The sequence below is a fragment of the Gadus chalcogrammus genome, chromosome 8, assembly GCF_026213295.1.
Source record: "Gadus chalcogrammus isolate NIFS_2021 chromosome 8, NIFS_Gcha_1.0, whole genome shotgun sequence".
Taxonomy (NCBI): Eukaryota; Metazoa; Chordata; class Actinopteri; order Gadiformes; family Gadidae; genus Gadus; species Gadus chalcogrammus.
The window spans coordinates 17,658,290-17,682,060 of NC_079419.1; the positions used below are offsets into that span (position 1 = coordinate 17,658,290).

Sequence of the window (23,771 nt, forward strand, 5' to 3'; positions counted from 1 at the left end):
AGTTATTACATTAGAGCGCATCCCAGAATGTAATTGGATTTATGCACAGGCTGTTCATTTCTTATTTATCATAATTCAGTTGCAGCCTAAACCATTATCATATGAATGAAATACATTTGTGAATTTTTATATATTCCTTTATTTTTTTTAAATAGCCAAAATACACAAAAAACAAGTAAATAAAATTGACCATTCATACATATGTGTGCATATCAGTTTTGGTTATCTTCTGAAGCTGTTAACCAACTTTGAAGACCACCCAAAGACCGTCTTAGTTTGATGAATAGACCTGTCCTGAGAATTGCAAAAGTCCAATTTGAGTAAATAAAAACAACCAAAACGATATTGCAGATGCAGAATAAACACGATGAATAAACCAAACACTCTAAAATGCCAATCACCTCCTTTCTCAGCATCAACCAACATTGCAGAAAAATAAGACATTAAAAACAAAATGTGGTCAGTTTCAGCATTTGTCCGCAAGCTTTGTTGACCCTGATACACCATTATTCAAACAAAAGCTTTCCTGATCAAACCCTTTCCCTAGTGAATCCATTTACTTACGCACATTATTCTAAGACATTAAGAGGGAATAACAGGATAACCAAAAAGGTGACAAAAATTAAGCTCATGAGAAAAAGTGGACATTAACAGCAAACAAATGTTCAAAAAGCCATCAATGTTTTTGAGGCCTCTTTCAAATGGCTTCTCCGGGCTCCGTACAGAAGACCACTCCGATGGACGATCAGAGATTAAGTCCCTGGTATGCTGGGCAACTACAGAATTAAAGATCCTTTGAATAACAAAACCCCACGCTAATTAAAAACCAAAAATATATCATAGAGGATGACTATGGAATTCTATTACGAACAATAAAAAGTATGCAAATAATAATCTGAGCGTGGGTCAAACGTCCAATTGAAAATAATAATGAGCTGTCAGGATGGGTTGTGGCAAAACACTATTGACAAAGTGTTTGGAAAAAGTAATCATCACAACCTTGACCCCCCTCACTAGAGAAGAGTAGAGACGGACCCTCATCTTAGAAAAGTGAGGGATTGAAGTGGTTTACAGTGCATCACTCCAAACATAGGGGCTACAAAAACAAAAAGACGATTGAAGTCGTGCCTCTTTTGTAGGTCACAGTGGCCAACTGTGACTTATGCCATATGCAGACAGCAGTGCAAGGCCCAGTAGCAAGTAGGAGAGATAGAGACTGGAAGAAAGGAGGCAGACTGGACCAGATTATTATATGCACCAGTGCAGAGCCTGGGAGATTTGCATTTAAAAAAAAAAATATTTAGAGATTTAAATGAAACCATAGACTAAACCCCTGTATTTTTTGGGAGATGGATGTTGCCGATCAAGATACAAGTGACTTTTAAATTGGTTGCAATATTGCCAGGACCGGTTTAAACAGAGGCCTTGTGCTGGTACAATTCTTAACAGATCAGGCCCACCCCTCTATCATGAAGTAAACTCTGGTCTCTACAAAAAAACAACAACATGAGACACTAGTAAAACAGATTTCATGATGGGGGTTCAAAATCAGTCTTGGTTTTATACCCATTTCTAGCAAGGAGCAGGGGGGCAGGAGTTAAGCTTGACGGGGAAGGAGGGGAGGGGTGGGGGGAGACCAAGCACGTCATGACTCCTCGTTGCCTGAGTCGTCTTCGTCATAGCAGCAGTCATCGTCCTCGTCCTCCAGGTCCTCGTCGTCATAGTAATCGTCGTAGAAGAGGTCAGAGCCTTCGTCAGCAGGGGGGGCGCGCGTGCGGACACAGTATTCGGCCAGAGTGGTGGGCACCTTCACGCCGTCTCTCTCCGCCTCAGCCTTGGTCGCCAACACCTGTTTTCTGAGGCGTGAAAAAAACATTATAAAAAATGGCAGATCCATTCACCTGCCACGCCATGACCGTCCTGTTGAGGTAGGTTCGTCAAGGGACAAACAAAATATTTTTGTGTCATTTTGAAAACTACCATATTGTACATCTCTCAATGTGCACTGGTGGTAGACATTAGGGCATTGTTTTACCGAATGATCTCTGCGTATTCCCGGTCCTTGCCCTTGCTGTCCCTCCATTTACGGTACATGACGGAGGCGTCCACGTTGGCAGGAGAGAATGTGTTGGGCTCATTCAGCAGAGAAATCACACTCAACAAAATGGTTCTGAGGACACAAGACGATCACAAGTGAGTTAATTAGCAGTTGGTGTATTGTAACCAGGAGAGAGCAGAATGACGCCCCTACCTGACGTTTTGGGTTGGGTTCCATCTCTCAGAGGGCAGCTCCCCACTCTGAGGATCATCTATTGGAGGGTGAAGGATGGAGATACACACATCTCCATTCTACAAGGGAAGGAGATTGCACCAAACCACTGTTAATAATGGCCAATGCACTTTATTAACTAGCACACTATAATAGTAATCATTCCCCTGTTGATGAAAGCCCAAAACCTATATTATACGTTATAATAATTATTATAAAAAACTAAAAGCATGACACATCGGCTTACCTCATAGATGTTAGGATGCCACATCTTTGTAAGAAACCGGAAAGCAGGTGGGGAATAGGGATAGTCAATTGGGAACTTGAGCCGAGCCTGGAAAAGCAAAAACAAATTCAAACATGTAATAAACATAGCGAGAAATAAAAGCAAGAACAATTACAGTTAAGTGGATAGATGCTCAACGTGAACCTACCTTAAAATAACCGCCTTCATAGTGTGTATTGGGAGGTCCAAAAATAGCAACTTCCCAGTTGTACAGGTCTGCCTCGTCTACTAGTGTGATTCTAAATCCCTCGACAGGCTCTTCCTGAAGACTTTTCATTTCCAGCATGAGGGCTTTTTGAGAGCTGGCTACATGTGTAGGAGCGTGTTGTGCCATCACTGTACGATTAACCTGATGACGAAATTATATGCTCGAGTAAAACCCTATGTGGCAACCGAGAAAACACGTCCTTTGTTTACAAGAGCCCGACTCTGAACAGGCCAAACCTAACCAGCTGCGCTTGTGAAAATCAAACGCCCTTTTCACAAATATGAACACCAATCACGACAAATATCAAACTATTAAATCGTCACCAAGGGACCAAACCATTTTGACTGAATCGCGGACCAGCAGTACTAGACCACCGACCTGGAAAGACAGCTGCGGATAAGCTTTAAATCTAACGATAGCGTCTGGCTAATGGGAGCTAACAAGCTCTCCCGTGTCGCCCAACTGAACCCGAGGGTCCAATATTTGCAAACTTGCTTTTGGAATGACGGTCTAACCAGCAAAATCACTATAACTGTATTTTGACTCAGAATCAAAGTTATGAACCAAATTGTTGAGGTGAAAAATAAATGCTGTCCGACCAACAACTGGGTGAATGAAGAATGTTTCTGAAAGGAATCCCCTTTCCCTTCAAAACAGTCCACGGAATGCATTGCATGCCGGGAATTTGAGTTAAATTGTACAAAACAATCATATACCTATTTTTCAACAATCTCTAAAGTTAATTATAATAACATAACATTGAGATGTACGTCAATCAGTCGTATTGTTTTACTTTTTAACGTCCATAAATATTTATTACAAATGTAAGTTGATGCATAATGTGAGGTTTTAGAACTACATTTGCTACTTCCTGTCATTATGACAACGAAATGTTGTTTGTTTCTAAAAAAAGCAGTTTTAACACCACCTTTCAAAACGAAGTGTACAGATTTGAAAGAAAAAAAATGCACATCTTAACTAGATGGGCTTCGCTCATAACCGATTAGCACAAATAATTATCAAATAAAATGTAACTCTTGGCTTTTTGATGACGCATAAATTACGCGACTACTATGCGAAAGTCCCCATGATAACTTTTCCATTCGCCTGAGCAATAAAGCCCAAATTCAATCATTTAGAAAATAATTCATGAAGAAAAATATGAATTACATGCTTTTTTAACTCAATCTACCTTCAATAAACCAATTGCCAATTAACGATATTTCCCTGAAAATAAAACATTTTCCCACGCAGTAGCAAAGGGTCCTATATACGCGACGGAGAACAAGCGGGACCCAATAATAAGAAATCTAAATTCGCCATGGAGTCGAAAAGAAGACGTCGGTCTCGGTCAAGATCTCGAAGTTGGAACCGAGAATCCAAGAACCGAACCAGACAGAGCAGATCACGATCTGCCGAGAGAAGCGAGGTACGCAATCGCTCTGTGGATCGGAAGCGATCTGTCCGTCGGAGCGGACGCTCCGGGAGTCGAGGTTCCACCAGCAACCGCGGATCACCGCCGCGTCGACAGTGGCCTAAAAACAGAGGCCGTTCTGGATCCCGGAGCGATTCAGAAAGCGATAAACAAGCCAAAAGACGTTTTAAAAGCAGATCAAGGGATCGATCCGGGTAAATATGCTTTGCAATACATGTATTTATAAAAATAACTTTCCAGAAACCTACTTTGTCTGCAGGGAAAGCTCAATCACTTGTATGCCATTAACGTCAAATATGGTTTATATTCCAGTTCTGATTCGGATGAGCAAACGTCACGAAGACCAAAGGATAAAGGGGTCCGACGAGAAGCAAAAAGAGAAATAAGGAGAGAGAGGTCTAAATCTTGTTCGGATTCAAGCGTGGAGAACAGGGAACTGAGAAAACGGAGGAGTCTTAGTAAAGGAAGCCCCGCCAAAGACAGACGCAAGAGAGAGGTGGAGAAGGAAAGGCTGAGGAGCAGCAGTAGAGATCTTGATATTAGACGAGACAGAGATAGAATCCCAGAGGTAAAACAACGCAGTGTTGACCGGGAGCATGGCGGCAGGGAGAGAAGCAGAGGGAAGGGTGAAGAAGACCGGCGGAGGCCACGGTCTGCGTCAGCCGAGTCCTCAGACAGCTCCGGGTCAGATCGCAAGGGCCGCAAACGCTCCCCAGAACCTAAGCATGAAGACAAGGAGGAAACAAAAAAACAGAAAGACATGCTGAAAGCCCTGGAGACGCCGGAGGAGAAGAGGGCCAGGAGACTGGCCAAGAAGGAGGCAAAGGAAAGAAAAAAGAGAGAGAAGATGGGCTGGAGCGAGGAGTATATGGGATACACCAATGCAGACAATCCCTTTGGGGACAACAACTTGCTCGGTACATTCAAATGGCAAAAGGTGAGCGCAGGAATAGAGACATTTTGGGGTTTGTAAAATACATGTTATTGTTATTTGTTATTTGGTGTTGAGCATTACTGTCGTACACATTTTCAGGCATTGGAAATGAAAGGCATTGGTCACCTTGGAGAGAAGCAGCTGAAGGACAGAAACAAACAGATCCAAGAAGATAACCGCAGAGAGCTTCAGAAGGTATGGTTGGCTTGTAGTTCCTACGTCAATATACACACACGTTGCTGATTGTCCTAATAATTGATGTGTCTTGTTCAAAATGTTGTTTAATCACAGAGCTCAATGCTTCTCAAAGTTTAGTGTGTGTGTGTGTGTGTGTGTGTGTGTGTGTGTTTGTGTGCGCAATAGCAGAGGGGAGTCCTTTTGAAAATATACTCATTATTTATATTATTATTATTTACCCTGACACTGTTGTGTTGTAGACTACCTCAAATGTGTATTGTATGCATTGAGACACCAAAATAACCCCTGGAAATCCCTTTTTGTGTTCATATAGGTAAAACAGCTGCGCTTGGAGAGGGAGAGGGAGAAGGCCATGAGGGAGACGGAGCTTGAGGTTCTGCAGAGGGAGAAGGAGGCGGAGCACTTCAAGACCTGGGCAGAACAGGAAGACAACTTCCACCTGCATCAGGCCAAGCTACGGTCAGTCGCCACCGGCGCCACTCGTCCCAACTCTACCTCTGGGCTTTCACCTTAGAAACAGCTGGATTAAAGTAATCTGCCGTATGACAACGTGCAATGACAATAAACCATTGCGTTATTCCTAACTCTCAATATATTACTAACTTGAGATATATTGCATTTCCTTACTTATCCTAATATGATTTAGCAAAATCTTGGTCGACCAATCAATTGGTCGATAGGGAAGGAATTATCTCAATTAATTGGATGGGCCACAGTGCATTTTACTCCATCTGCTAGATTTAAGGCCCAATCCCATTTCTACCCGTTACCCCTTCCCCTTACCCTTTCAAAACAAGGGGGAGGGGTAAGGGGAAGGGGTAAGGGTTAGAAATTGGATTGGGCCTAAATATCACGTTATTTAGGCCCAGGGGGAAGGGGTAAGGTTGTGTTTAATTAAATGGGTCGCAATGGATGGTGCTTCATTCATGCTAAGGGGCCAATTTGGATATGTTCACACTTAAACCTATCGACTAAACACACTTAACCCCCGCCATTGTCCGACTGATTAAAATTTGATTGGACAAGTGCATAATTATAGACTAACCGTCCAGAACTTGATAGCCCTCTGTTTTTCTTTCCAGATCCAAGATCCGTATCCGCGACGGACGTGCCAAGCCCATCGACCTGCTGGCCAAGTACATCAGCGCCGAGGACGACGACCTGGCGGTGGAGATGCACGAACCATACACCTTCCTCAACGGGCTCACCGTCACCGACATGGACGACCTGCTCGAGGACATCAAGGTACAGTGTGTTTGTGTGTGTGTGTGTGTGTGTGTGTGTACTGCTGTGTGTGTTACTGTCGTGTGTGGGTCATTTCTATCATTGGTGGTGATGCGTTATACTTGTTTCTCAAACAACCTTTTGACCTCCTAGGTTTACATGGAGCTGGAGCAGGGAAAGAACGTGGACTTCTGGAGAGACATGACCATCATCACTGAAGACGAGATCATCAAACTCAGGAAGCTGGAGGCTTCTGGAAAAGGACCAGGTACAGAATATCAGACAAAATGCATGTCGAGGAAAATATGTTATGATTATAAATGTATTATTTTTATAATTTCTGACTGTTCCTTGCTTTACCATTGTGAGATGTATACAAACTGGTTATCGTCTTGAATGTTTCTTTGAGTAATTCTGATCGTCTGCCTCTTGCAGTGAGGGTCCTTAAATCAAGACACACTGTCACAATGCTGTGCACGGCTGTACTTTCTCCCAACTCACCCCCCCCATTCGCTGCTCTCTGGTTTCCAGTGGACCGCCGCGACGGTATCAACACCTCGGTGACCATCGACGTACAGATGGTGTTCAAGGGGAAGACGTACAGCCAGCTGCAGGCCATGAACATGAACATCGACTCCAAGATCCGACAGGGGGGCTCCAACCTGGACATCGGCTACTGGGAGAGCCTGCTGCAGCAGGTCCGGGTGTTCATGGCGAGGGCCAGGTACGTGTTTGATGTCCCACAATGTGGCCATGTAGTTACCCCAATGGCCCATTCATCTCCCCCGAAGTGGGGATGAATGAAAAGCACGTATTTAAATAGCTGAAGATAATGATATATTTTTTAATGATTTTTGGTTATGTTTTAGATTGAGGGAGAGGCACCAGGACGTCCTGCGCCAAAAGCTCTTCAAACTGAAACAGGAACAAGGAGTGGAAAGTGAGCCGCTGTTCCCCATCATCAAGGAGGAGCCGGAGCTGGAAGAGGAGGCGGCTGCGTATGTCACACACATGCACACACAATTCCCATGTTCAAACTCAAATGTTAGGTATGAAGATAGTACATCACCAAATGTGTTTATTAGTGCTGTCAAGCGATTAAAATATTTAATCACATTAATGTCATAGTTAACTCGCGATTAATCGCGCATTCTTTTCTATTCTAAATATCCCTTGATTTCGTGCTGCCAGCCTTTTAGTGAGATCAGAGAGTGTTGAGAAGGACAGTAATAAAATATATTTGGTAAGATGGATATAAGAAGAGAGACCCGCAGTGAATTCAACCCGTTCCACTTGACATCGGGTGGGTGCATGACAGTGGTAGGCCTACCGTAGAACTTCAATAGCCCAGGCTTTTATTTGTTTCAATCACTGAATTTTTGAACAAAACTGTTGCTCAGCAAAGATGGAAAATACTATAACATTTCTTATTTAAACCAGTATGAATATTCCTATCGTACGTAGGGCTATACACATTACCAGGCTATCGAATAACACACACGCACACGCTGGCAGAGTGGTAATCGGGAGAGTTCCCGGTGGGCCGTTAGCGTTTGGCTAAGCTGGCTTCGAGTGGAACGTTATTCGTTTCGGGGCAGTCAGGCTGATTACTGCGGGATAACAATATTGCGTTTATAAAAGTTCCTTGCAGCGCCGCCCGGCAGCCTGAGCTGTTCGCCCGCAACCTCTCAGTGTTGCGTCTGTTGACAAACTGTCAACGTCGCAACCAGGTCGATTCTGTCTAGAGGGGAGTAACTGAGCGACCCCTCCCGAAGTGGTACAGCCCAGGTGGGCCTTGAACTGCGATTAGTCAGAAAGACATAACAGCTAATGACAAGATTGAACCCTCGTGCAGGCTCGAACAGAGTGACACACGCACACTTTTAAGGAGATTTTCAGCCACTCCGTATCCTTGCTTGCCCCAACAAGTTTGTGTGGCGTGCTTGTTTTGTTTCCGGTGTAGCTAGATCCGGTATGGTGTTGTAGATTTTCTAACGTGACTAGTTGTTGCTAGACAGCAGGTGAAAAGACTCCAACGTTGGCCAAGCCAAAAGAGCGTTAATCGCACAATAACGCTGTTAATAACGCGTTAAACTGACAGCACTAGTGTTGATACAAAATCTGCACTATACTGCAGCTATTTACTCTGTAAATAATATCGAAACTAGAAAGTTTATCTTGAATAAAGCACCTCAATCCATACAGGCAATGTTTCTCTATAAATGGTTCTGCACAGCTATAACTGTAGCTACTACTTGGGCCACTAGAGGCTGCTAATGGGTAAGGACAACTGACATGGTGCAGGTTTAAATGTGATGGCAATACAGTAAATAACAATCCAAAAGCCTTTTCTGACCGTTTCCCTGTGTTTTGTGTGTCGCCCGTGTGTCTCGTGGAGCAGCAGTGGGAGGAGGGGCGTAGAGGCGGGGCCCTCATCGCCCTCCGCCGGGCCCAGCGGGGACGCTGCCACGGGGGAGCCCGACGGCGAGGAGGCCGGCACCTCCGGAGAGGGCCAGAAGAAGGACGGGGACGAGAAGGAGGGCGAGGGCGAGAAGGAGGGCGAGGAGAAGGAGGAGGCGGTGCTGACGGAGGAGGACCTGATCCAGCAGAGCCAGGCGGAGTATGACTCGGGCCGCTACAGCCCCACGCTGCTCACCGCCTCCGAGCTGCCGCTGGACGCCCACACCATCACGGCCGACGAGAACCAGCAGAGGCTGCGCCTGGCCCGCACGCGGCTGCAGGTCACCGGTAAGACGAGACGAGCCTGCACAACTATCACATACTTCTACTTACACTCCTATCCACGACTCAAAGTAGTTGGATGCGTGCGTCTTTAGAGGAGCAGGTAGGGGTCAGGCACCTCACTGGACTACCTCCTGCCCCCAGACCAGGCCTTCTTACAGAATGTCCATTTTTTTGAGCCTGTTACTATTTGAGCCCATTATTAATGAATCCGGTCTCTTTAATATTCCAAGTGCTTCCAACTTGTCCTAGCACAAACCAAGAAGCTAAAATACATTTTTATTTTATAACTTTTAATAGTTACTTCACCTAACAGTTTAACTTCTTCTTACAATATATCCCACGATATTTTAGTAGGATATACTGTACCGTTCATGTTCTTCCATTCCAGTATATATGTGCCTGTCCTGTCCTCACCCCTAGCCTGTTTCTGATTTTCAGGGGACGTGGGTGAAAGCGCAGAGGACGCGTTTGTCCGCCGCGCCAAGCAGGGCATGGGCAACGACGAGGCCCAGTTCAGCGTGGAGCTGCCCCTCACGGGCAAGATGTACCTGTGGGCCGACAAGTACCGGCCCCGCAAGCCCCGCTTCTTCAACAGGGTGCACACCGGCTTCGAGTGGAACAAGTACAATCAGACCCATTATGACTTTGACAACCCGCCGCCCAAGATCGTGCAGGGCTACAAGTTCAACATCTTCTACCCCGACCTGATCAACAAGCGCTCCACGCCGCAGTACTTCCTGGAGCCCAGTCCCGACAACAAGGACTTTGGCATCCTGCGGTTCCACGCGGGCCCCCCCTACGAGGACATAGCGTTCAAGATCGTCAACAGGGAGTGGGAGTACTCCCATCGTCACGGCTTCCGCTGTCAGTTTGCCAACGGGATCTTCCAGCTGTGGTTCCACTTTAAGAGATACCGCTACAGGAGATAAGCTGGAACGAGCTGCTACTCGCTGTTTACACCAGCCGACGTCTCCTCAGTGTTTTATCGTTTTCACTTTTATTCCTTAGCAGCTGGTGGCTGTTTAAAAAACTGCCGTAATGTCTAACCGTTTTGAAATTACTGTTTTGAAAAGTTATTTTTATTGTATCCCTCCAGTGATTGATTAAAAAGATGGTTCTTTTGCAACGGTTCTTTTTTTATTTCGTAGTCTGTCACAGGATGGAACGGAAGAGATTATTTTTGCTACAGTAAAAACCACAGACTGATTGTCTGCGTATGTGGTGACAGACCATCTGTCTTTGCAGACAGCCTCTGCAATGTGAGCCTGTTGCAATTGAAATTGCAGAAGCACTGAATTCTTTGCAAGCTGGATGTTGTTTCGCACCAGGAGGATGAAGTATTTTCTAATCAGCAAAGGATATGCTCCTATATCCTACAAAATACTCACAGTATAACACTAGCCAAATATTTAAATGCCAAACGATAGCTGTAGGCCTGGACAATTCATTACATTTACAAGTGTTAGATTGATTTGCAATTTTCAAAAGTAAGTGTAAAAGAAGGAATTGGCAGTTATACAAAGCACTTATATACAATCAATTACAGTCCTAAAATAAATCTTTTCATATCCTACAACATGAGTTAATAAAAATAAACATACCAGGAGTAAAAGAACAAAGGTATCCTTGCATAATAAAAAAACAAAACCAATGTCGTTGCTCACGCAAATGGGATTCAGACATTCATATTTCAGACTCATCGCCTATGAACTGCTTGGGTTCGTCCGTTTGAAGGACAACATTTTCCCCATTCCTAACGCCACTCCCCCGGCCAGAGTGTTTTTTCCCGGCCTCCAGCCCAGCAGGCTGGGCTGAGCCGTATCCAGACTCCTCTCCACTCCTGTCCTCTTTGCGCTTACAAGGAAGAGGCAGGTGGCCCTTGAGGAGGTTCCAGGTGAGGAGCCCGGCGAGCAGTACCACCAGTATCCCCACCGTCGCCTGCAGCCCGGCCACCGAGGGACCATCCTGCCGGGCCTCGGGACTCAGCGGCCACTCCCCGGCGACGAGTCCCACCTGGTAGTCGGCCACCACGCTGGTGTAGTCGCCAGCGGTGGATCGCTCCAGAGACAAGCAGCGGTAGTGGCCGGCATGGAGGGCCGAGGCGTTGGAGATGAGCAGGCCGTCTGGCAGCACCTGATAGTGGTCCGACGGGGCTAGGGGGATGGTGTCCCTCTGCCAGCTGACCGCCGCCAGGTTGGACGGGGGCCGGCACGGCAGTCTGAGGTTGCTCCTCAGCCAGATGGACTCATTGACGGGCGTCACAGTGCCTGATGGGAGACCACAGTCGTAGTCGCGTTAGTAAGTGCAGTGGTTCCTTTTGTCACCCCCGTGACCGACTGAGGACTCATGATTCACTCACCGGCGGCTGGACAGAGAGATGCATCTCCGTTTTTCACACTCTGGATCAGTTCACTGAGGAGTGCAGTTAATTCAAGAGTTATGAATAACACAAGCAGGCTTGGAACAATCGAGGACTGTTTCGTCGCTGCGTGCACCACTGAGGGTCATGTCCTACCTTTGCCCATGGAGATGAGCGATACATTTAGATGTGGTTTGGTCCCAGCCACAGTAGGGGTCTCTGGCTAGGACACAGTCCATGCAGGACAGAGACCTCCCACAGGTGGCTAGTGGCATCTGCACTGCTCCAGACGCAGAGCCTGCATACAGATAGCCCTGCACACACAGAAATGTACCACACAGAACAATGAAATATTGATAAAAGTACAAGAGCAGCCGATCAACAATTTAAGTATTTAGGGAACATGTGCTTTACCTTGGCCTCAGATAATTTGAGCACTTTTATTGGCTCTCGGGAGGGGAATAGCTGCACCTCCTCTATGATAAACATCTTTCCATCATAGTTCACAGCCTTCACCAGAGTGCCACTCTCTACACAACAGACAAACGTAGATTGGCATCATTACTCCTTCCACAGTATCTAAAACTAGTTGTTGCCATCACATCAACTGAAGTTATTTCCCACCTGTGCCAATGAACGCCACGTGGTACTTCTGGTCATCAAAGGCCGTCACACGGGTCACCACGATCCGCGAGAACGCAGCTCCTCTCTGTACCAGCAGGGGTCCCACTCCGATTGGCGGGACGGCCTGGTCCATGAGCGGCCTGTCTTTGACGAACTGAAGGGTCCGGTCTGGGAGGTCCAGTGTCTGATTAATGCCCTGTTTACGAGCCTCATTGTCTATACACTGGGGGGAGAGGGGGAAGAAGGCCAGTCAGGATCCTGCCGTACTACTTGTGAAAAAGCACACGTTTCAACGGCCAACAAAGAGAGAGACACACACACACACACACACACACACACACACACACACACACACACACACACACACACACACACACACACACACACACACACACACACACACACACACACACACACACACACACACACACACACACACACACACACACACACACACACACGTGGGGGAGACTTACAGCCCCGGGCCGGGGAGAGGGGACGTCTCCGCTGTACATGACCCACTTCACGTAGGACGTTTCTACGGGTAACGGGTTCTTGTACTTCCCTTTGGAGAACACGGCGCTGATGTCGGCCACGCGGTACGAACACACCGCCGTCAGCGCAGGGGAGTGCCTGCAACCCAAGGGACATTTGACAGGGACCAAACATCCAGATCACCCATGCCTTCCCCCGATCCACCCACACGGACGCATCCAGAGTCCCATCCAACTCACGGCTGCTGGGTGAAGACGGCGTAGAACAGGCACTCCTTCCAGGACACCTGCGGTTCGCATAAGAGGAACGTGTCCTGGATGGTGAAGGGCAGCTTGGACTCCGGCAGGGGGCAGTCCAACCTGGCCTTCAGGAACGACGTCCACTTCTTCTGGAGCGTCCTCTGGCCCCCGAGGTCCCCCTGGCAGAGACCACATCAATCAAACTTTACCACAAAGGAAAGTGCTGAAAACATGGTTCTGAGGAAGTGCTTGTATCAGACAGGGGGTATTAATAAGGAACTAGAACACCACAAGGGGAGCATAAGTGGTTTAGACTACACGTTTCCACTATGGCATGCTATCTAGAATACCATGTTTGGAAATGCGTTGTGGCGGAACTTGTATTCGTCCGAAATAAACATTCCCCAAAAGCGGAAATTGAAACGCGAGAGCCGTTGCCTGTTTACTTTGTTTCAGATTGGTTGGCTTAGCTCTAGGCTTTCTCAGAGCATTTAAGTTTCAAAGCATCAATATTTTAAACATAGTATATTTAAATATTTTGCAGTTGAACTGACTCCCAAAAACTAGGTAAAAAGTTAGCTAGGTAAAAAAAGCTAGTTTATGGGAATAATTTAGATTATTATCTGCTCAGGAAAAACAAATGTGAAGGTACATGTAACTACATTCACAGAGGTTTCTAAGAAGAGCAGTAGTAGACATCATGCAGCTGTGGAACAGGAAACAAGATGAATGCAAGAGATTCCAAATGGAGGAAGTCTGCCTGGCGAACATACCTTACAAACTCGGGCCACGCGGGAAACCATAAGTTTGCTGTACGAGTCGTACTCCAGCGCGGCCTCGTTGAAGAAGAGGTACACCTTGTCGTCGTCTCCCTCGCTGTTGTCCTTGCTCTCTGGCACCTGGGCCATGGAGATGAAGTTGGGCTCTGTGGGGGAAGACCAGAGGAAGAAACCCAAATGGGATGAAACCCAGAGTCAGTCCAGAGTCAGACACACTCATAGAAAATCAGACACCAAACAGGACTTCAGGTCGTGTGCGTGGGTATACCGTTTAACCAGTAGCTCTTGAACTCGGTGCGTATGGAGACAGAGGAGCTACGCATGACCACAGGCTCAGAGCCCAGGAAGTTCATGGAGGTGGCCGAATACAGGTTATCGTCTGGCAGGTTGGGGAACAAAGAGAAAAAACAAAAAGTACAACAATTACAATAATAACTTGGCGCCAGTGAATGGGTCCTTCTTGAGGCATTGTTCTTTGTGGGTGTTTTGGCATCATTAGGTTCAGGTTGTCGCACTTACCAACCATGATGGAGGCATAGGTCTGGAATGGGTCGAAGGGACACTTTCCTTTCCCATCCCCTATGGAAACCTCCTTCTCAAGAATGAGGTTTCCATCTTTGTAGGACTTCACAGAGGCAAGCAGCTCATGTTAGATTTTTTTTTTGTTTGTTTGTTCATATGATGACTTAATGATTATGATGAATGCATATTGGGGCAAAAACATTGCATTTATTGACAATAATTTTGTTTACCATTAAGTCACACTCTGGGTCAAAGGCATTGGTCCCACAAACATACATCCGTCCATCACTCAGGGTGTGCAGGACCCGAATATAGTTCTTGCAGTGTATCTGTAAAACGTTGCATGTTAAATGTTTTATTTGGAAAATAATTCAGAAAAAATGCAATCATTAAAATGAAGTACTTTCCAAATTTGAAAACACAGATGTGGTTAGGATTCAATGCAACTGTTCAGCTCGACACAACTCAACCTTGCAAACACTTTATTTTATTTTTTTAGACATGCAATTATATGTCTCCATCATATCATTCACTGGGTCATAACGTTTCTCATTGTCATGGCATTGACAGATTTTATATATCAAATTCTAACCCGGGGTGCATGTTGTTCATACACTATCATTCTTCTTTAATCACAATCCAGTACAGTGCTTGAAGACATAATATGTCGGTGACATGATTTATTGCTGATGAGTAACACGACATCCATTGTTTTGCACCTCGTCCCTGCAATGCATAAGTCATCCTGATCCTGCAGAGTCTAAGCCGCTTTTTTTTTTAACATGCCAGCTAATAATAGTAATGTTATCGAGCTACATGTGCGGTGGAAAAGCGGCATTAACTTCAACATCCCACACAAGCACCACTCACCTCTGCATCTTTCCCTTTATTTTTACATTCGGTTTGTTTTGCCTCAGGTACTTCCCATTTGACCTGAAACGGAAACATTATTTTTGCATATCAAATAAGGCCACACAATAGTGCCAAAATGTCCTTCTGCTTTGTTTGTTTGTTGTTACTTAGGCAATGCCAAAGTAGATATTTACTCTGGATTAAAACACTAAAGTCAACAGGCAGAGTGAGCCCAGGAGCTGACTCTTGGTGGCTAACCTTGGAGTTACACCTTTTTCAAGATATATATAGTAAACTCATTCTCGCCATTGGCTGTCACCTTCTTTATTACACTGTTACCTCTGCAAGGCGAGTTTGTGGTCACCAATCACACACTTACAGATCCCCGCCTCCAGCAACATGATTGGTATAAACTAATTTGACGCAAAAGGAAATTAAACCGTTCACCCAGACTTGAACCCAGACTTTTGATATGAGTGTACATTCTAATTAGGAAGAAAACGGTGTCAAACAGATGGTGATAGAATCATGATTGGAAATAGAAGTAGTATCTAACACAGCAACCGAATTATGTGCCATCTTTCTTACATTTACCAAAAGATTCAGAAGTTAAATAAACCACCCCTCGTTACTTTCATTGCTCTAAGTCAAGAAAACATTCACGCTGGTAAGTTCGAAAAGTGGTTTATCCCCCACCAATGAGATGAGCTAGCTATCTGGCTGGGTATTCTGACGCAGGGCGGTTGGGCCGCTACCATTATGTAGTCTACACAGGGGTATTCTTACTGAAGCCTTCTTGTCTGAGATGTTGTCCAGGTCCAGGGCATAGATGGTGTCGCGGGCCCCCAGCAGCAGCAGGCCCAGCTCTTCTCTCAGCAGCATGGTGGAGTAGTTCCACACTCCCGCCTCATGGAACAGCTGACCGTGGTCTTCTAAAGAGAGGTCCACCAGTTAGGACCAGCTAGGGATGTGCTATGCAAACTTGTTTGACATAGAAGCCATTCTTTATAATACAAGAGATTAAAAGATTAAAACTCAGATGGGAATTTACTGGAAAGGATAGGACGCTAAGAAGGACACTTATTCCAACATTAATAATTGTAATTGATTGCATTTATGTAGCACTTTTCTAGGCACTTAAACATACATTATGGAACCTCACTGTACATCCACTACCGATAAAATAATTGGGATTTAAAGGAATGTAAACATTTGAATGACAACACTCACTGTGGTAGGGTATAGTTTTGCGTGATATGCCCTCCATTGAGGGGGAGCACCCTCCAAGCGTCCAGGCCAGAGGCATGAGCCATAAAAGCCTCAGGGAAAGGAGAAGATCCATCACAGCTCCGCTAGTTTCTTTTACTGCTATTGAAATAAAATGTCACTATTTCCCCCCTTTCTTTGAGTGTTAGGACTGTGTCATGACGTGGTTAAGACGGCACCAACTGGGCAGAACAAGTCAGCGATGGCTGCAGGGTACTGGCCCCTTCAGCGGCCTCTTCCAGGAGGCCGCCCATGGCAAGACGGATGGCTCAGACCTATGGAACAAAGACAGAAAGATGACCGAGATCGGACAAGGACTTACACACAACATGACACTGGAGGTAATTTTCGATAGCAAAAAAAAGTCTTGAAGAGATGTATAATATGTGATACCAGTAAGAGTCGATTGAGAGATGGCGCACAGATGGTGAATGAGGAAAATAGCAGTTGGAGGGGACAAGCCAGGCAGTGCAGAGAGCTGAAGTCAGTGCTGCAGTAAGTCTGTCAGGGCCATAGTGATGGTAATGTCGGGTCATGAAAAGCATTCAGCGGGGCGCAGGGATGTCAACTTCAGTGCTCCTGCGGCCCCAAACACAAGCGCACAATAAAGACATTCACATAGAAAGGCCGGCGCCTGGAGAAGCAGAGCAGATTGCAATAGCAGCTGCTGTCCTCTGAGGGGGGACACATTTACTCAGAGACAAATGGTTTAACGCGCATAACGAATGCACTACCATTATCCTAAAACTAAAAAAAAAAGCTGAATATAGCACAAATTCAAATAATTGTGTCCTTGAACCACAATACATTTGTATGCAATACAATAAACACATACAAACGGTGATGAGGGGTTTCGTCGGTTAAAGTATTTCCTAAGTGAACAGTTTGTCTATTTGCAGATGAGCTGCAACATGTCAAAGAATGCAGATGTTTCAAATTTTTTCTCCCCGGTGCCGCAGATCACTCAGCGCCATCTATTCCCTTCTACAAACACAGAAACATGCTTTTTTTAAACAACAATTACCCGGCGGACTATGGGTCAAGTAGTAGACTCAGATACGCCTCTTGGTCCAATGTGTTGAGTGCATGGTGCACTAAATGATCAACAGGAATGTAACTCGACGAGTAATGTAGTAACTTTACTCATAGACGATGAAATTCGAAGTAAAGATATTGCATGAAGTTGCATCGTTATATTCTGATATTCCTGATATGCCGTTTGTTGAATGACTCACTTGTCGACACTCCCAGTGTCGAACAGTGGTTTATTTTTGAAATACATCCCGACCAAGGCTAACCGTCAATATTTAAATATTTAAACTTACAAACTGTAAAACCGGGAAGAGTATCCAAAATTGTATCGCCCCTGAATAAAGACCGAGGACAACATAATAGAAAGAAGGTTAATGAGCTACAACGCCTACCTTGGACCTTGAAAAGTACACCTTGCACAACTTCCTTAAAGCAGGAGCAACGCGACCAGCGTGCTCGAGGTATGGGCGCGCGCGCGTTCACAGCAATATTAATACTCGGAACAACGTAATCAGCTCTAAAGAAAAGCGTCAATCAATTTAACTACACACAGTGATTTACTGCCAACCACATCGCACATGCTCCAACACAACTGACGTCTCCTACGTGATTTCAGCTATGTCTAGTAAGGGGGGATGGTTCGAGTATGACTAAACGAATACAATTCCCATTGGTGATAATTGTGTCTGAAAAAGATTGATTGAGTGGAAAAACGACTGAAATTATTAAGATTAACTTATTAGTCAAACTACTTTTTAAGATTTATTTTAACGTATGTTGTTTGGAGAGGTTATTGAGGTTGGATAATAATGAGAAGATGAAAAATACCAGTGATCCAAATTGAAAATCAACAGCTTGAATACATGCAAAAAGGAATTTAATACCGATATCTAGCTCTGATAATTGCGAACACATTTGACACAAGACATTCAATACATGTAGGCTACATATTTCACAAGAATCTGGCCAGAGAGGGGATTTACAACATCGATCTCTAATGACCTCTAGTGGTACAAAAATCCTGGCCCGTGTTAAATATTTTAGTTACTCATTAAATTGCTGATTAATCTGCAATAGGAGATAAGGAGGTAGAATGTATAACACAATGTAACGTTAGTGTCAAAGCCAAAATAGTTTTCAGTGGTCAGATTTGAACATTCTCTCCACACATTGGCCATTGCATGTACATACAGCACATTCACAAACAGGGGTTCCTTCTAAAATTACACTTGTAAACATTTTCAATTGTGTAAGAGTGGTACTCAGAAAACCTCATACATATGTCAGTGTTTTGTTTAAGCACCATACAACAGCACACATAAGACCATAGCAATAAGGAATCACTGTGAAACCAGCACCCACTAAAACAGTACATTATTTCAGAGTCACCACCATGATTCAACAGCACCATTGAATCAACAATACAGTAAGGGAAGCAACATTTTGGCAAGAGGGAACCAGGTCAAGTCAATGTGGTCATAATGCAGACAGACACATGTTTGTTTGGAACTCAACAAGCCAAATGAAACGGGTCTTTATCAGGCTCACAGTCGGCAGGGCCCTGAGATCAGTCTCAGGTAGAAGACCGAAGTTCTGATTGGTTGGTCTTTCCTGCATGATCCCGTTTGACTCTTCTGTGTCATTATTGTAGAAGCAGGGTTAATGAGCAGTTGGCCAACAGGTGTGTGGTTCAACAGACACAATGGACGGGCTCAGTTAAGCGTACCTGTGTATTTGTATACATTTCTTTCCGCAGAAAGTCATCTAGGTTCCTTTAATGTCGATGAGTGAAAACAAAACTGCATACAAAAAAGTTAGGTTCGTTTTCACAGACTAAACTGAATTATGGGTCTTTAATCCATAATAATGGGCAGCACGTTGCAAGGTGTAAACTGGCGTCCTATTGAGATGGCAGTATCTTTGCCTTGTTCTTTGAAAAAAACACAAAAAAAAAAAACACATCCTGTGCAAAGTCATTCCAATCCATCTCTGACCCAGCTATGGACCTCCTCAGAAATGTTCTAAGATTTAGCATATGTGGTGATAAGGAGTCACTTGTTTCGTTTTTTCCACCTCAGAAGGCACAAGATGGAGTCACACTGTACAGCTGTGGCTATAGGGTCCCGTGATAGATTCAGGTTAGTTTGGCAGCGAAGAGTGTTAGATCAGCACATGGCTCTTCATGGTGCATGCTGGTGGAACAGGATCACTCCTGGCTGGCTCGTCTCTTCTCAAGCTTCAGTTTGAGTTCCTCGTTCAGAGCTGGTGGAGGAACCGAAATGCAGTGTCAAACAAAACCGCCCACAACCAGATACGGTTCATATGTGATGTGTATGAAGGACATTGTCCAGGCAAGGGAAACACCTACTTTGTGCAAGAGGCGATGGGGACAGGATGAGCCTCCTCATGGGGTTGGTGGGGGAGGACGGCACCGCCGCCGCCAGGATGCGGCGGTCGGGGGCGGGGGAGCGGGGCAGAGGTTTACTGGACAACCGATCTGGAGCAAGGGAGGGGAAGACAATAAGGCCCAATCCCATTTCTACCCCTTACCCCTTCCCCTTACCCCTCCCCCTTGTTTTGAAGGGGTAAGGGGAAGGGGTAAGGGGTAGAAATGGGATTGTCTAAGTTGTAGCTGGTCAGTGGCGTGTCCAGACTCCTTGAGTAGGGGTGGCCCGGAGTGGCACACAATGACACAGGGGGGCAGCTAGGGGATACCTTGTTTAGGGGGGAGGGCCGGGGCCCGGGGCAGTGGGCTGGACGGGGCGGTGTGGAGCATCCTCTCTCCATTCTCGTCATTGGAGGAAACATACGCTGATGACGCCGAGAGAAGGAAAGAAACAGGCACCTCATCAGTCTTGTTGTTCTAGATGACGAGCACCATAACATTGTAATACTATTGAAAAGGACGACAAAGTTGACTCAAAAGCAAACCATTGTATTTCTTCTGGCTTCATTAAACCATTGAACAAATCTGCCAAAGAGCATTTAGCGTGAGCCCAACCTCGCCACAAAGGCAAACAAACTCTTCAATCTTTTGGAATCGATGCCAAAAGTGCCACAGCGGGTGTTGATGTTGGCCGCCAGACTGCTATTGTCCTTTAAGGCGTAAAGTAGCGTGAGCTCACTGATGTTCTCCTCGTAGGGCTCCTCCAAGAGGAAAGGCTGTAGCGTCCCGGCCGTCTTCTCCACCAGGGCATCGATGACCTCGTGGAGCGAGGAGCAGGGAATCTACGTACAAGACACAGTCACACACGTCAGCATGTGGGGGGTTGGTCCTCTTCTTACATATTGGCTGAGTCAGACTCAGACATATTTTCATTGCTGTGATCAAATATGTTATATATGTATATAGTACAGCATGTGCATGGTATATCGTTGAAAGAGATTTGGATTACAAAGCCGCAACCATCAAGCTCATAGTTATGAAAGCCAAATCAAGCCCTGTGGGGAGAATGTGGGTCACAGGGGCGGCAGCTAAGATTGACAGATTCCTAAATGGTGAACTGATGCACTCACTGGATTCTCTACATCTATGATATAGCCTCCCTGCTCCCTCTGGGTCACTCGGTAATGTCGAAAAACCGACCTATGTGGAGAACACAGGGGAAGAAGCAATCAACCACAAAGGAATACATCATGTGTGATGGTGTCATGCGTCTGGGGGTTCCCCCCCCGGCGGTACCCGTTGAGGTCCTGCCGCGTGGTGACAGCCAGGGAGCAGCCGTCCCTCCCCGGGCGCAGCAGCATGTTGCCACAGTCTGGGTGGCGCTCCAGAAGGACCTCCGCCTCTGTACGAGACACGGGGCGGAAGCACCTGCACACACAGAGACACACAGACACACAGACACACAGACACACACACACACACACACACACACACACACACACACACAATATTAATATATAACAACCTAGTGTACCCATAATCATTAGAAAGACGAGGTTAGCATACTTTATTTGCATACTAGTTACATTTGAGAATACAAATTGAGGTCCAAATCCAAGATACATAGTGCAGATTAACCATAAACGTGTGAGCTTGAAGAAACAGACAAGCGTCCAAAATCAGCGCTAGCTAAATGGTTACTCACGCCGGGATCTCCCCCACTAAGGGGACAGAGAGCGGCGAGGGAGGGGCGCGCGTGGGCGTGCGTGCTCTGCGTCGCGACCGTTCCTTGTCCACCACCTCCTTCAGCATCTGCAGCTGGCCAGGCAGCAGAGTGAGGCATGCTGGGACATTGAGCTGCAGTCAGGAGGCATAAAGGGTGGAGCATGTATGATTAAGTACGATAAGTCACTTTAGGTTATTGTCGTCTGTGAGAATGAAAGTCAGAATCTTGAGGTTTCGGTAGATTTAGGGCTTGGATATCCATCACTGTTCTTTGTGTGTTCCCTGTTAGCTTCATTCCAGGGCCCCCTAAGGTCCTATGGGTAGCCCTTAAGGAAACAACAACCTACATTTAAAACCCAATTATTTTATGCATCCATGTCTACACCACCAAGTATGCAGATCTATGTGAGCCTGAGGTACACAAGAGGGTTTAGTGAACAGACATGAGATGAGATTGTATGTGTGTGACTGAGTGAAGACAATCCAGGCCTAGGGGTGTGTGTGTGTGATTTACTTACATCTACTACTGAGTACAGGAACCCTTTCCAAAGCTCTCTTGACTCCAAGTTGGGTGCCTGCAAAATAACACAAGAAGCTAAGACCAGGGAGATACTAACTACAACTATTTAAGGTCAGGTTAGAAAGTTTGTTTGTTTGACAGCCCACATTACCGTGATTTTGGTTTCTCCATCCTTCATGCGCAGAATGAGTCGGGCTGCCTCCAGGTTCCTGTCGCGGCTACAGTCGTCCCTCAAAGACACAAAACCACCGAGGTCCAACCGCTCTACGTACTGAAAGACACCAATAGAGACACATTATTGGATTACTTATCTCAACCACAGTGAGGGTAATTATGTAACTTTAATGAGCCAAACTCACGTGAGTGTCTTTGGCATTGTTGAAGAAAAACATGGCGTTCCCGCATAGACTGCTCCAGAGTCGCCTGGATGCCTAATAATGAGAACATAACATAAGGCACCATTTCTTTCCAAATCTGACATCAATAGGGCTGGTCTCATTGTCTTTGTCTCCTGCCCATCTACTGTCCCAGGAGAGAGATAGGAACTGAGCCTCAGCTGTGCTCAATCTGTGGCCAGGGATCACTACCCCAACCTGCACCTGAGCCAGGCTCCATTAGCTGCTGTGGTCATATGGCATGTGGCTCCCCCACCCCTTTAAAAGCACATTCGCTTCCCCTTGCATATTTTCGATGCCAATGTTAATACTGTTATTAGTTTATTCACGATTCGATTCAAATCCTTGATTTAACTGCAGCCAGATAGTTAAGTTGTGCAAGCGTTTATTTCTTACATTTTAATCGGTAATAAACAGAGTATTAATATAATATCGTGTATGCAGGTTTTTTTTATTTATACAAAATACATTTGAAGGTAGTCCTGAGTCGGACCCCCAGATATGTTTAGCTAGGATTGAATGAGATGCGACGTGCAGTTCTATTCTGTCAACACACTGCAAATGCCAATGACTCATTCATTCATACGCAGCACGAAGCGGAATTAATGAAGTTGATAAACGAACTATTATGCAATGTATAAAACGTCCACCGTGACACATTTATTTGTATCGCCTGCCCTTACCTATTGGAGCACAATAAGGAAGTTGACAGCTCCTTATAGAATAGGGAGGGATTAGCCGGGTCGCGCTTTAGCGTCTAGACGCTGACTGACCACCCGGCCACAATCTGACACTTTACCTGTAAATGTCATGCCTACCTTTTCCTTGGGTCCTCGTTTCTCCAAATATCCTTCATAGTAGCAGGGCGGTAGCTGCGCCCGGGTGCCTCCCGTAACCGAGCGCTGCTTGACGGGTGCAACCGCCATGAGTGTCTCTGGCTGGGCACCGACCGAGGACAAAGGGGCGCTAAGTAATTCTGTGAGTGACACGCCTTCCCCCGATGAGATATTGCCATGGAAATACCCCTCAGCTCAGCTGTCTGATGCACCTCCCTACCCTGTCACGAAGTAGTACCATGGAAAGGGGAAATATTGGGGAGGGATGTCTTGTATGTCTAGGGAACTATGCATGCTAATGAGAGAAATTAGGAAATAGGATTTTAAATTAATTTAGGTATGAGGTATATGTAGTAGGCTGATATTTAAAAGGTAATATTAAAAAATATACATGACAGAAAATGTAGGTATTTACGCAATGTGTCAAACACACAAATACAGC

At 45.6% G+C, this 23,771-nt stretch overlaps 4 protein-coding genes across 8 annotated transcripts; 1 reads left to right on the forward strand and 3 right to left on the reverse strand.

Annotated features, from left to right (window-relative positions):
• Nucleotides 1–103: 103 nt before the first annotated feature.
• Nucleotides 104–3,426, reverse strand: LOC130387545 (ubiquitin-conjugating enzyme E2 R1). Its single transcript, XM_056596699.1, has 5 exons — nucleotides 2,704–3,426; nucleotides 2,517–2,603; nucleotides 2,252–2,349; nucleotides 2,036–2,170; nucleotides 104–1,856 (listed from the first exon to the last, which is right to left on the reverse strand). The coding sequence occupies exons 1-5, from the start codon at nucleotides 2,887–2,889 to the stop codon at nucleotides 1,646–1,648; spliced, it is 717 nt and encodes a 238-aa protein (XP_056452674.1). The 5' UTR covers nucleotides 2,890–3,426; the 3' UTR covers nucleotides 104–1,645.
• A 454-nt stretch (nucleotides 3,427–3,880) lies between these two features.
• On the forward strand, nucleotides 3,881–10,443 carry cactin. Its single transcript, XM_056596625.1, has 10 exons — nucleotides 3,881–4,392; nucleotides 4,511–5,135; nucleotides 5,232–5,327; nucleotides 5,644–5,789; nucleotides 6,413–6,575; nucleotides 6,708–6,822; nucleotides 7,086–7,278; nucleotides 7,424–7,552; nucleotides 8,956–9,302; nucleotides 9,738–10,443. The coding sequence occupies exons 1-10, from the start codon at nucleotides 4,085–4,087 to the stop codon at nucleotides 10,226–10,228; spliced, it is 2,613 nt and encodes an 870-aa protein (XP_056452600.1). The 5' UTR covers nucleotides 3,881–4,084; the 3' UTR covers nucleotides 10,229–10,443.
• sema4e (semaphorin 4e) lies at nucleotides 8,959–18,089 on the reverse strand. Of its 5 annotated transcripts, none has more exons than XM_056596639.1 (15): nucleotides 17,860–18,089; nucleotides 16,400–16,710; nucleotides 15,956–16,101; nucleotides 15,188–15,250; nucleotides 14,548–14,646; nucleotides 14,315–14,420; nucleotides 14,064–14,174; nucleotides 13,790–13,941; nucleotides 13,017–13,195; nucleotides 12,759–12,915; nucleotides 12,283–12,505; nucleotides 12,073–12,188; nucleotides 11,815–11,972; nucleotides 11,659–11,711; nucleotides 8,959–11,566 (listed from the first exon to the last, which is right to left on the reverse strand). In XM_056596639.1, the coding sequence occupies exons 2-15, from the start codon at nucleotides 16,509–16,511 to the stop codon at nucleotides 10,983–10,985; spliced, it is 2,259 nt and encodes a 752-aa protein (XP_056452614.1). In that variant the 5' UTR covers nucleotides 16,512–16,710; nucleotides 17,860–18,089; the 3' UTR covers nucleotides 8,959–10,982. The 5 variants fall into 5 exon arrangements, with proteins under 5 accessions (XP_056452614.1, XP_056452616.1, XP_056452615.1 ...); XM_056596641.1 differs by having other exon boundaries at nucleotides 17,761–17,871; XM_056596640.1 differs by lacking the exon at nucleotides 17,860–18,089 and adding an exon at nucleotides 16,829–17,447.
• A 171-nt stretch (nucleotides 18,090–18,260) lies between these two features.
• On the reverse strand, nucleotides 18,261–23,661 carry stap2a (signal transducing adaptor family member 2a). The gene is made up of 11 exons (XM_056596671.1): nucleotides 23,312–23,661; nucleotides 22,458–22,529; nucleotides 22,250–22,369; nucleotides 22,097–22,153; nucleotides 21,559–21,710; nucleotides 21,150–21,281; nucleotides 20,984–21,053; nucleotides 20,593–20,695; nucleotides 20,183–20,278; nucleotides 19,836–19,964; nucleotides 18,261–19,729 (listed from the first exon to the last, which is right to left on the reverse strand). Exons 1-11 carry the CDS (start codon nucleotides 23,417–23,419, stop codon nucleotides 19,674–19,676), a joined length of 1,095 nt encoding a protein of 364 aa, XP_056452646.1. The 5' UTR covers nucleotides 23,420–23,661; the 3' UTR covers nucleotides 18,261–19,673.
• Nucleotides 23,662–23,771: the final 110 nt, after the last annotated feature.

Excerpts from the sequence above, each read along its gene's own strand:
- LOC130387545 (XM_056596699.1), bottom strand. The coding sequence starts at position 2,889 with ATGGCACAACACGCTCCTACACATGTAGCCAGCTCTCAAAAAGCCCTC. Across the intron at positions 2,604-2,703 it reads ATGAAGGCGGTTATTTTAAG|GCTCGGCTCAAGTTCCCAAT; the intron begins GTAGGTTCACGT and ends TTGCTTTTCCAG. Across the intron at positions 2,350-2,516 it reads GGCATCCTAACATCTATGAG|AATGGAGATGTGTGTATCTC; the intron begins GTAAGCCGATGT and ends CTTCCCTTGTAG.
- stap2a (XM_056596671.1), bottom strand. The coding sequence starts at position 23,419 with ATGGCGGTTGCACCCGTCAAGCAGCGCTCGGTTACGGGAGGCACCCGG. Across the intron at positions 21,282-21,558 it reads TTAGTGGGGGAGATCCCGGC|GTGCTTCCGCCCCGTGTCTC; the intron begins GTGAGTAACCAT and ends CTGTGTGTGCAG. Across the intron at positions 21,054-21,149 it reads ACGCGGCAGGACCTCAACGG|GTCGGTTTTTCGACATTACC; the intron begins GTACCGCCGGGG and ends TTCTCCACATAG.
- cactin (XM_056596625.1), top strand. The coding sequence starts at position 4,085 with ATGGAGTCGAAAAGAAGACGTCGGTCTCGGTCAAGATCTCGAAGTTGG. Across the intron at positions 7,279-7,423 it reads GTGTTCATGGCGAGGGCCAG|ATTGAGGGAGAGGCACCAGG; the intron begins GTACGTGTTTGA and ends GTTATGTTTTAG. Across the intron at positions 9,303-9,737 it reads CACGCGGCTGCAGGTCACCG|GGGACGTGGGTGAAAGCGCA; the intron begins GTAAGACGAGAC and ends TCTGATTTTCAG.
- sema4e (XM_056596639.1), bottom strand. The coding sequence starts at position 16,511 with ATGGATCTTCTCCTTTCCCTGAGGCTTTTATGGCTCATGCCTCTGGCC. Across the intron at positions 13,942-14,063 it reads CAAGAGCTACTGGTTAAACG|AGCCCAACTTCATCTCCATG; the intron begins GTATACCCACGC and ends CTTCCCCCACAG. Across the intron at positions 11,567-11,658 it reads ATCTCTCTGTCCAGCCGCCG|GCACTGTGACGCCCGTCAAT; the intron begins GTGAGTGAATCA and ends GTCTCCCATCAG.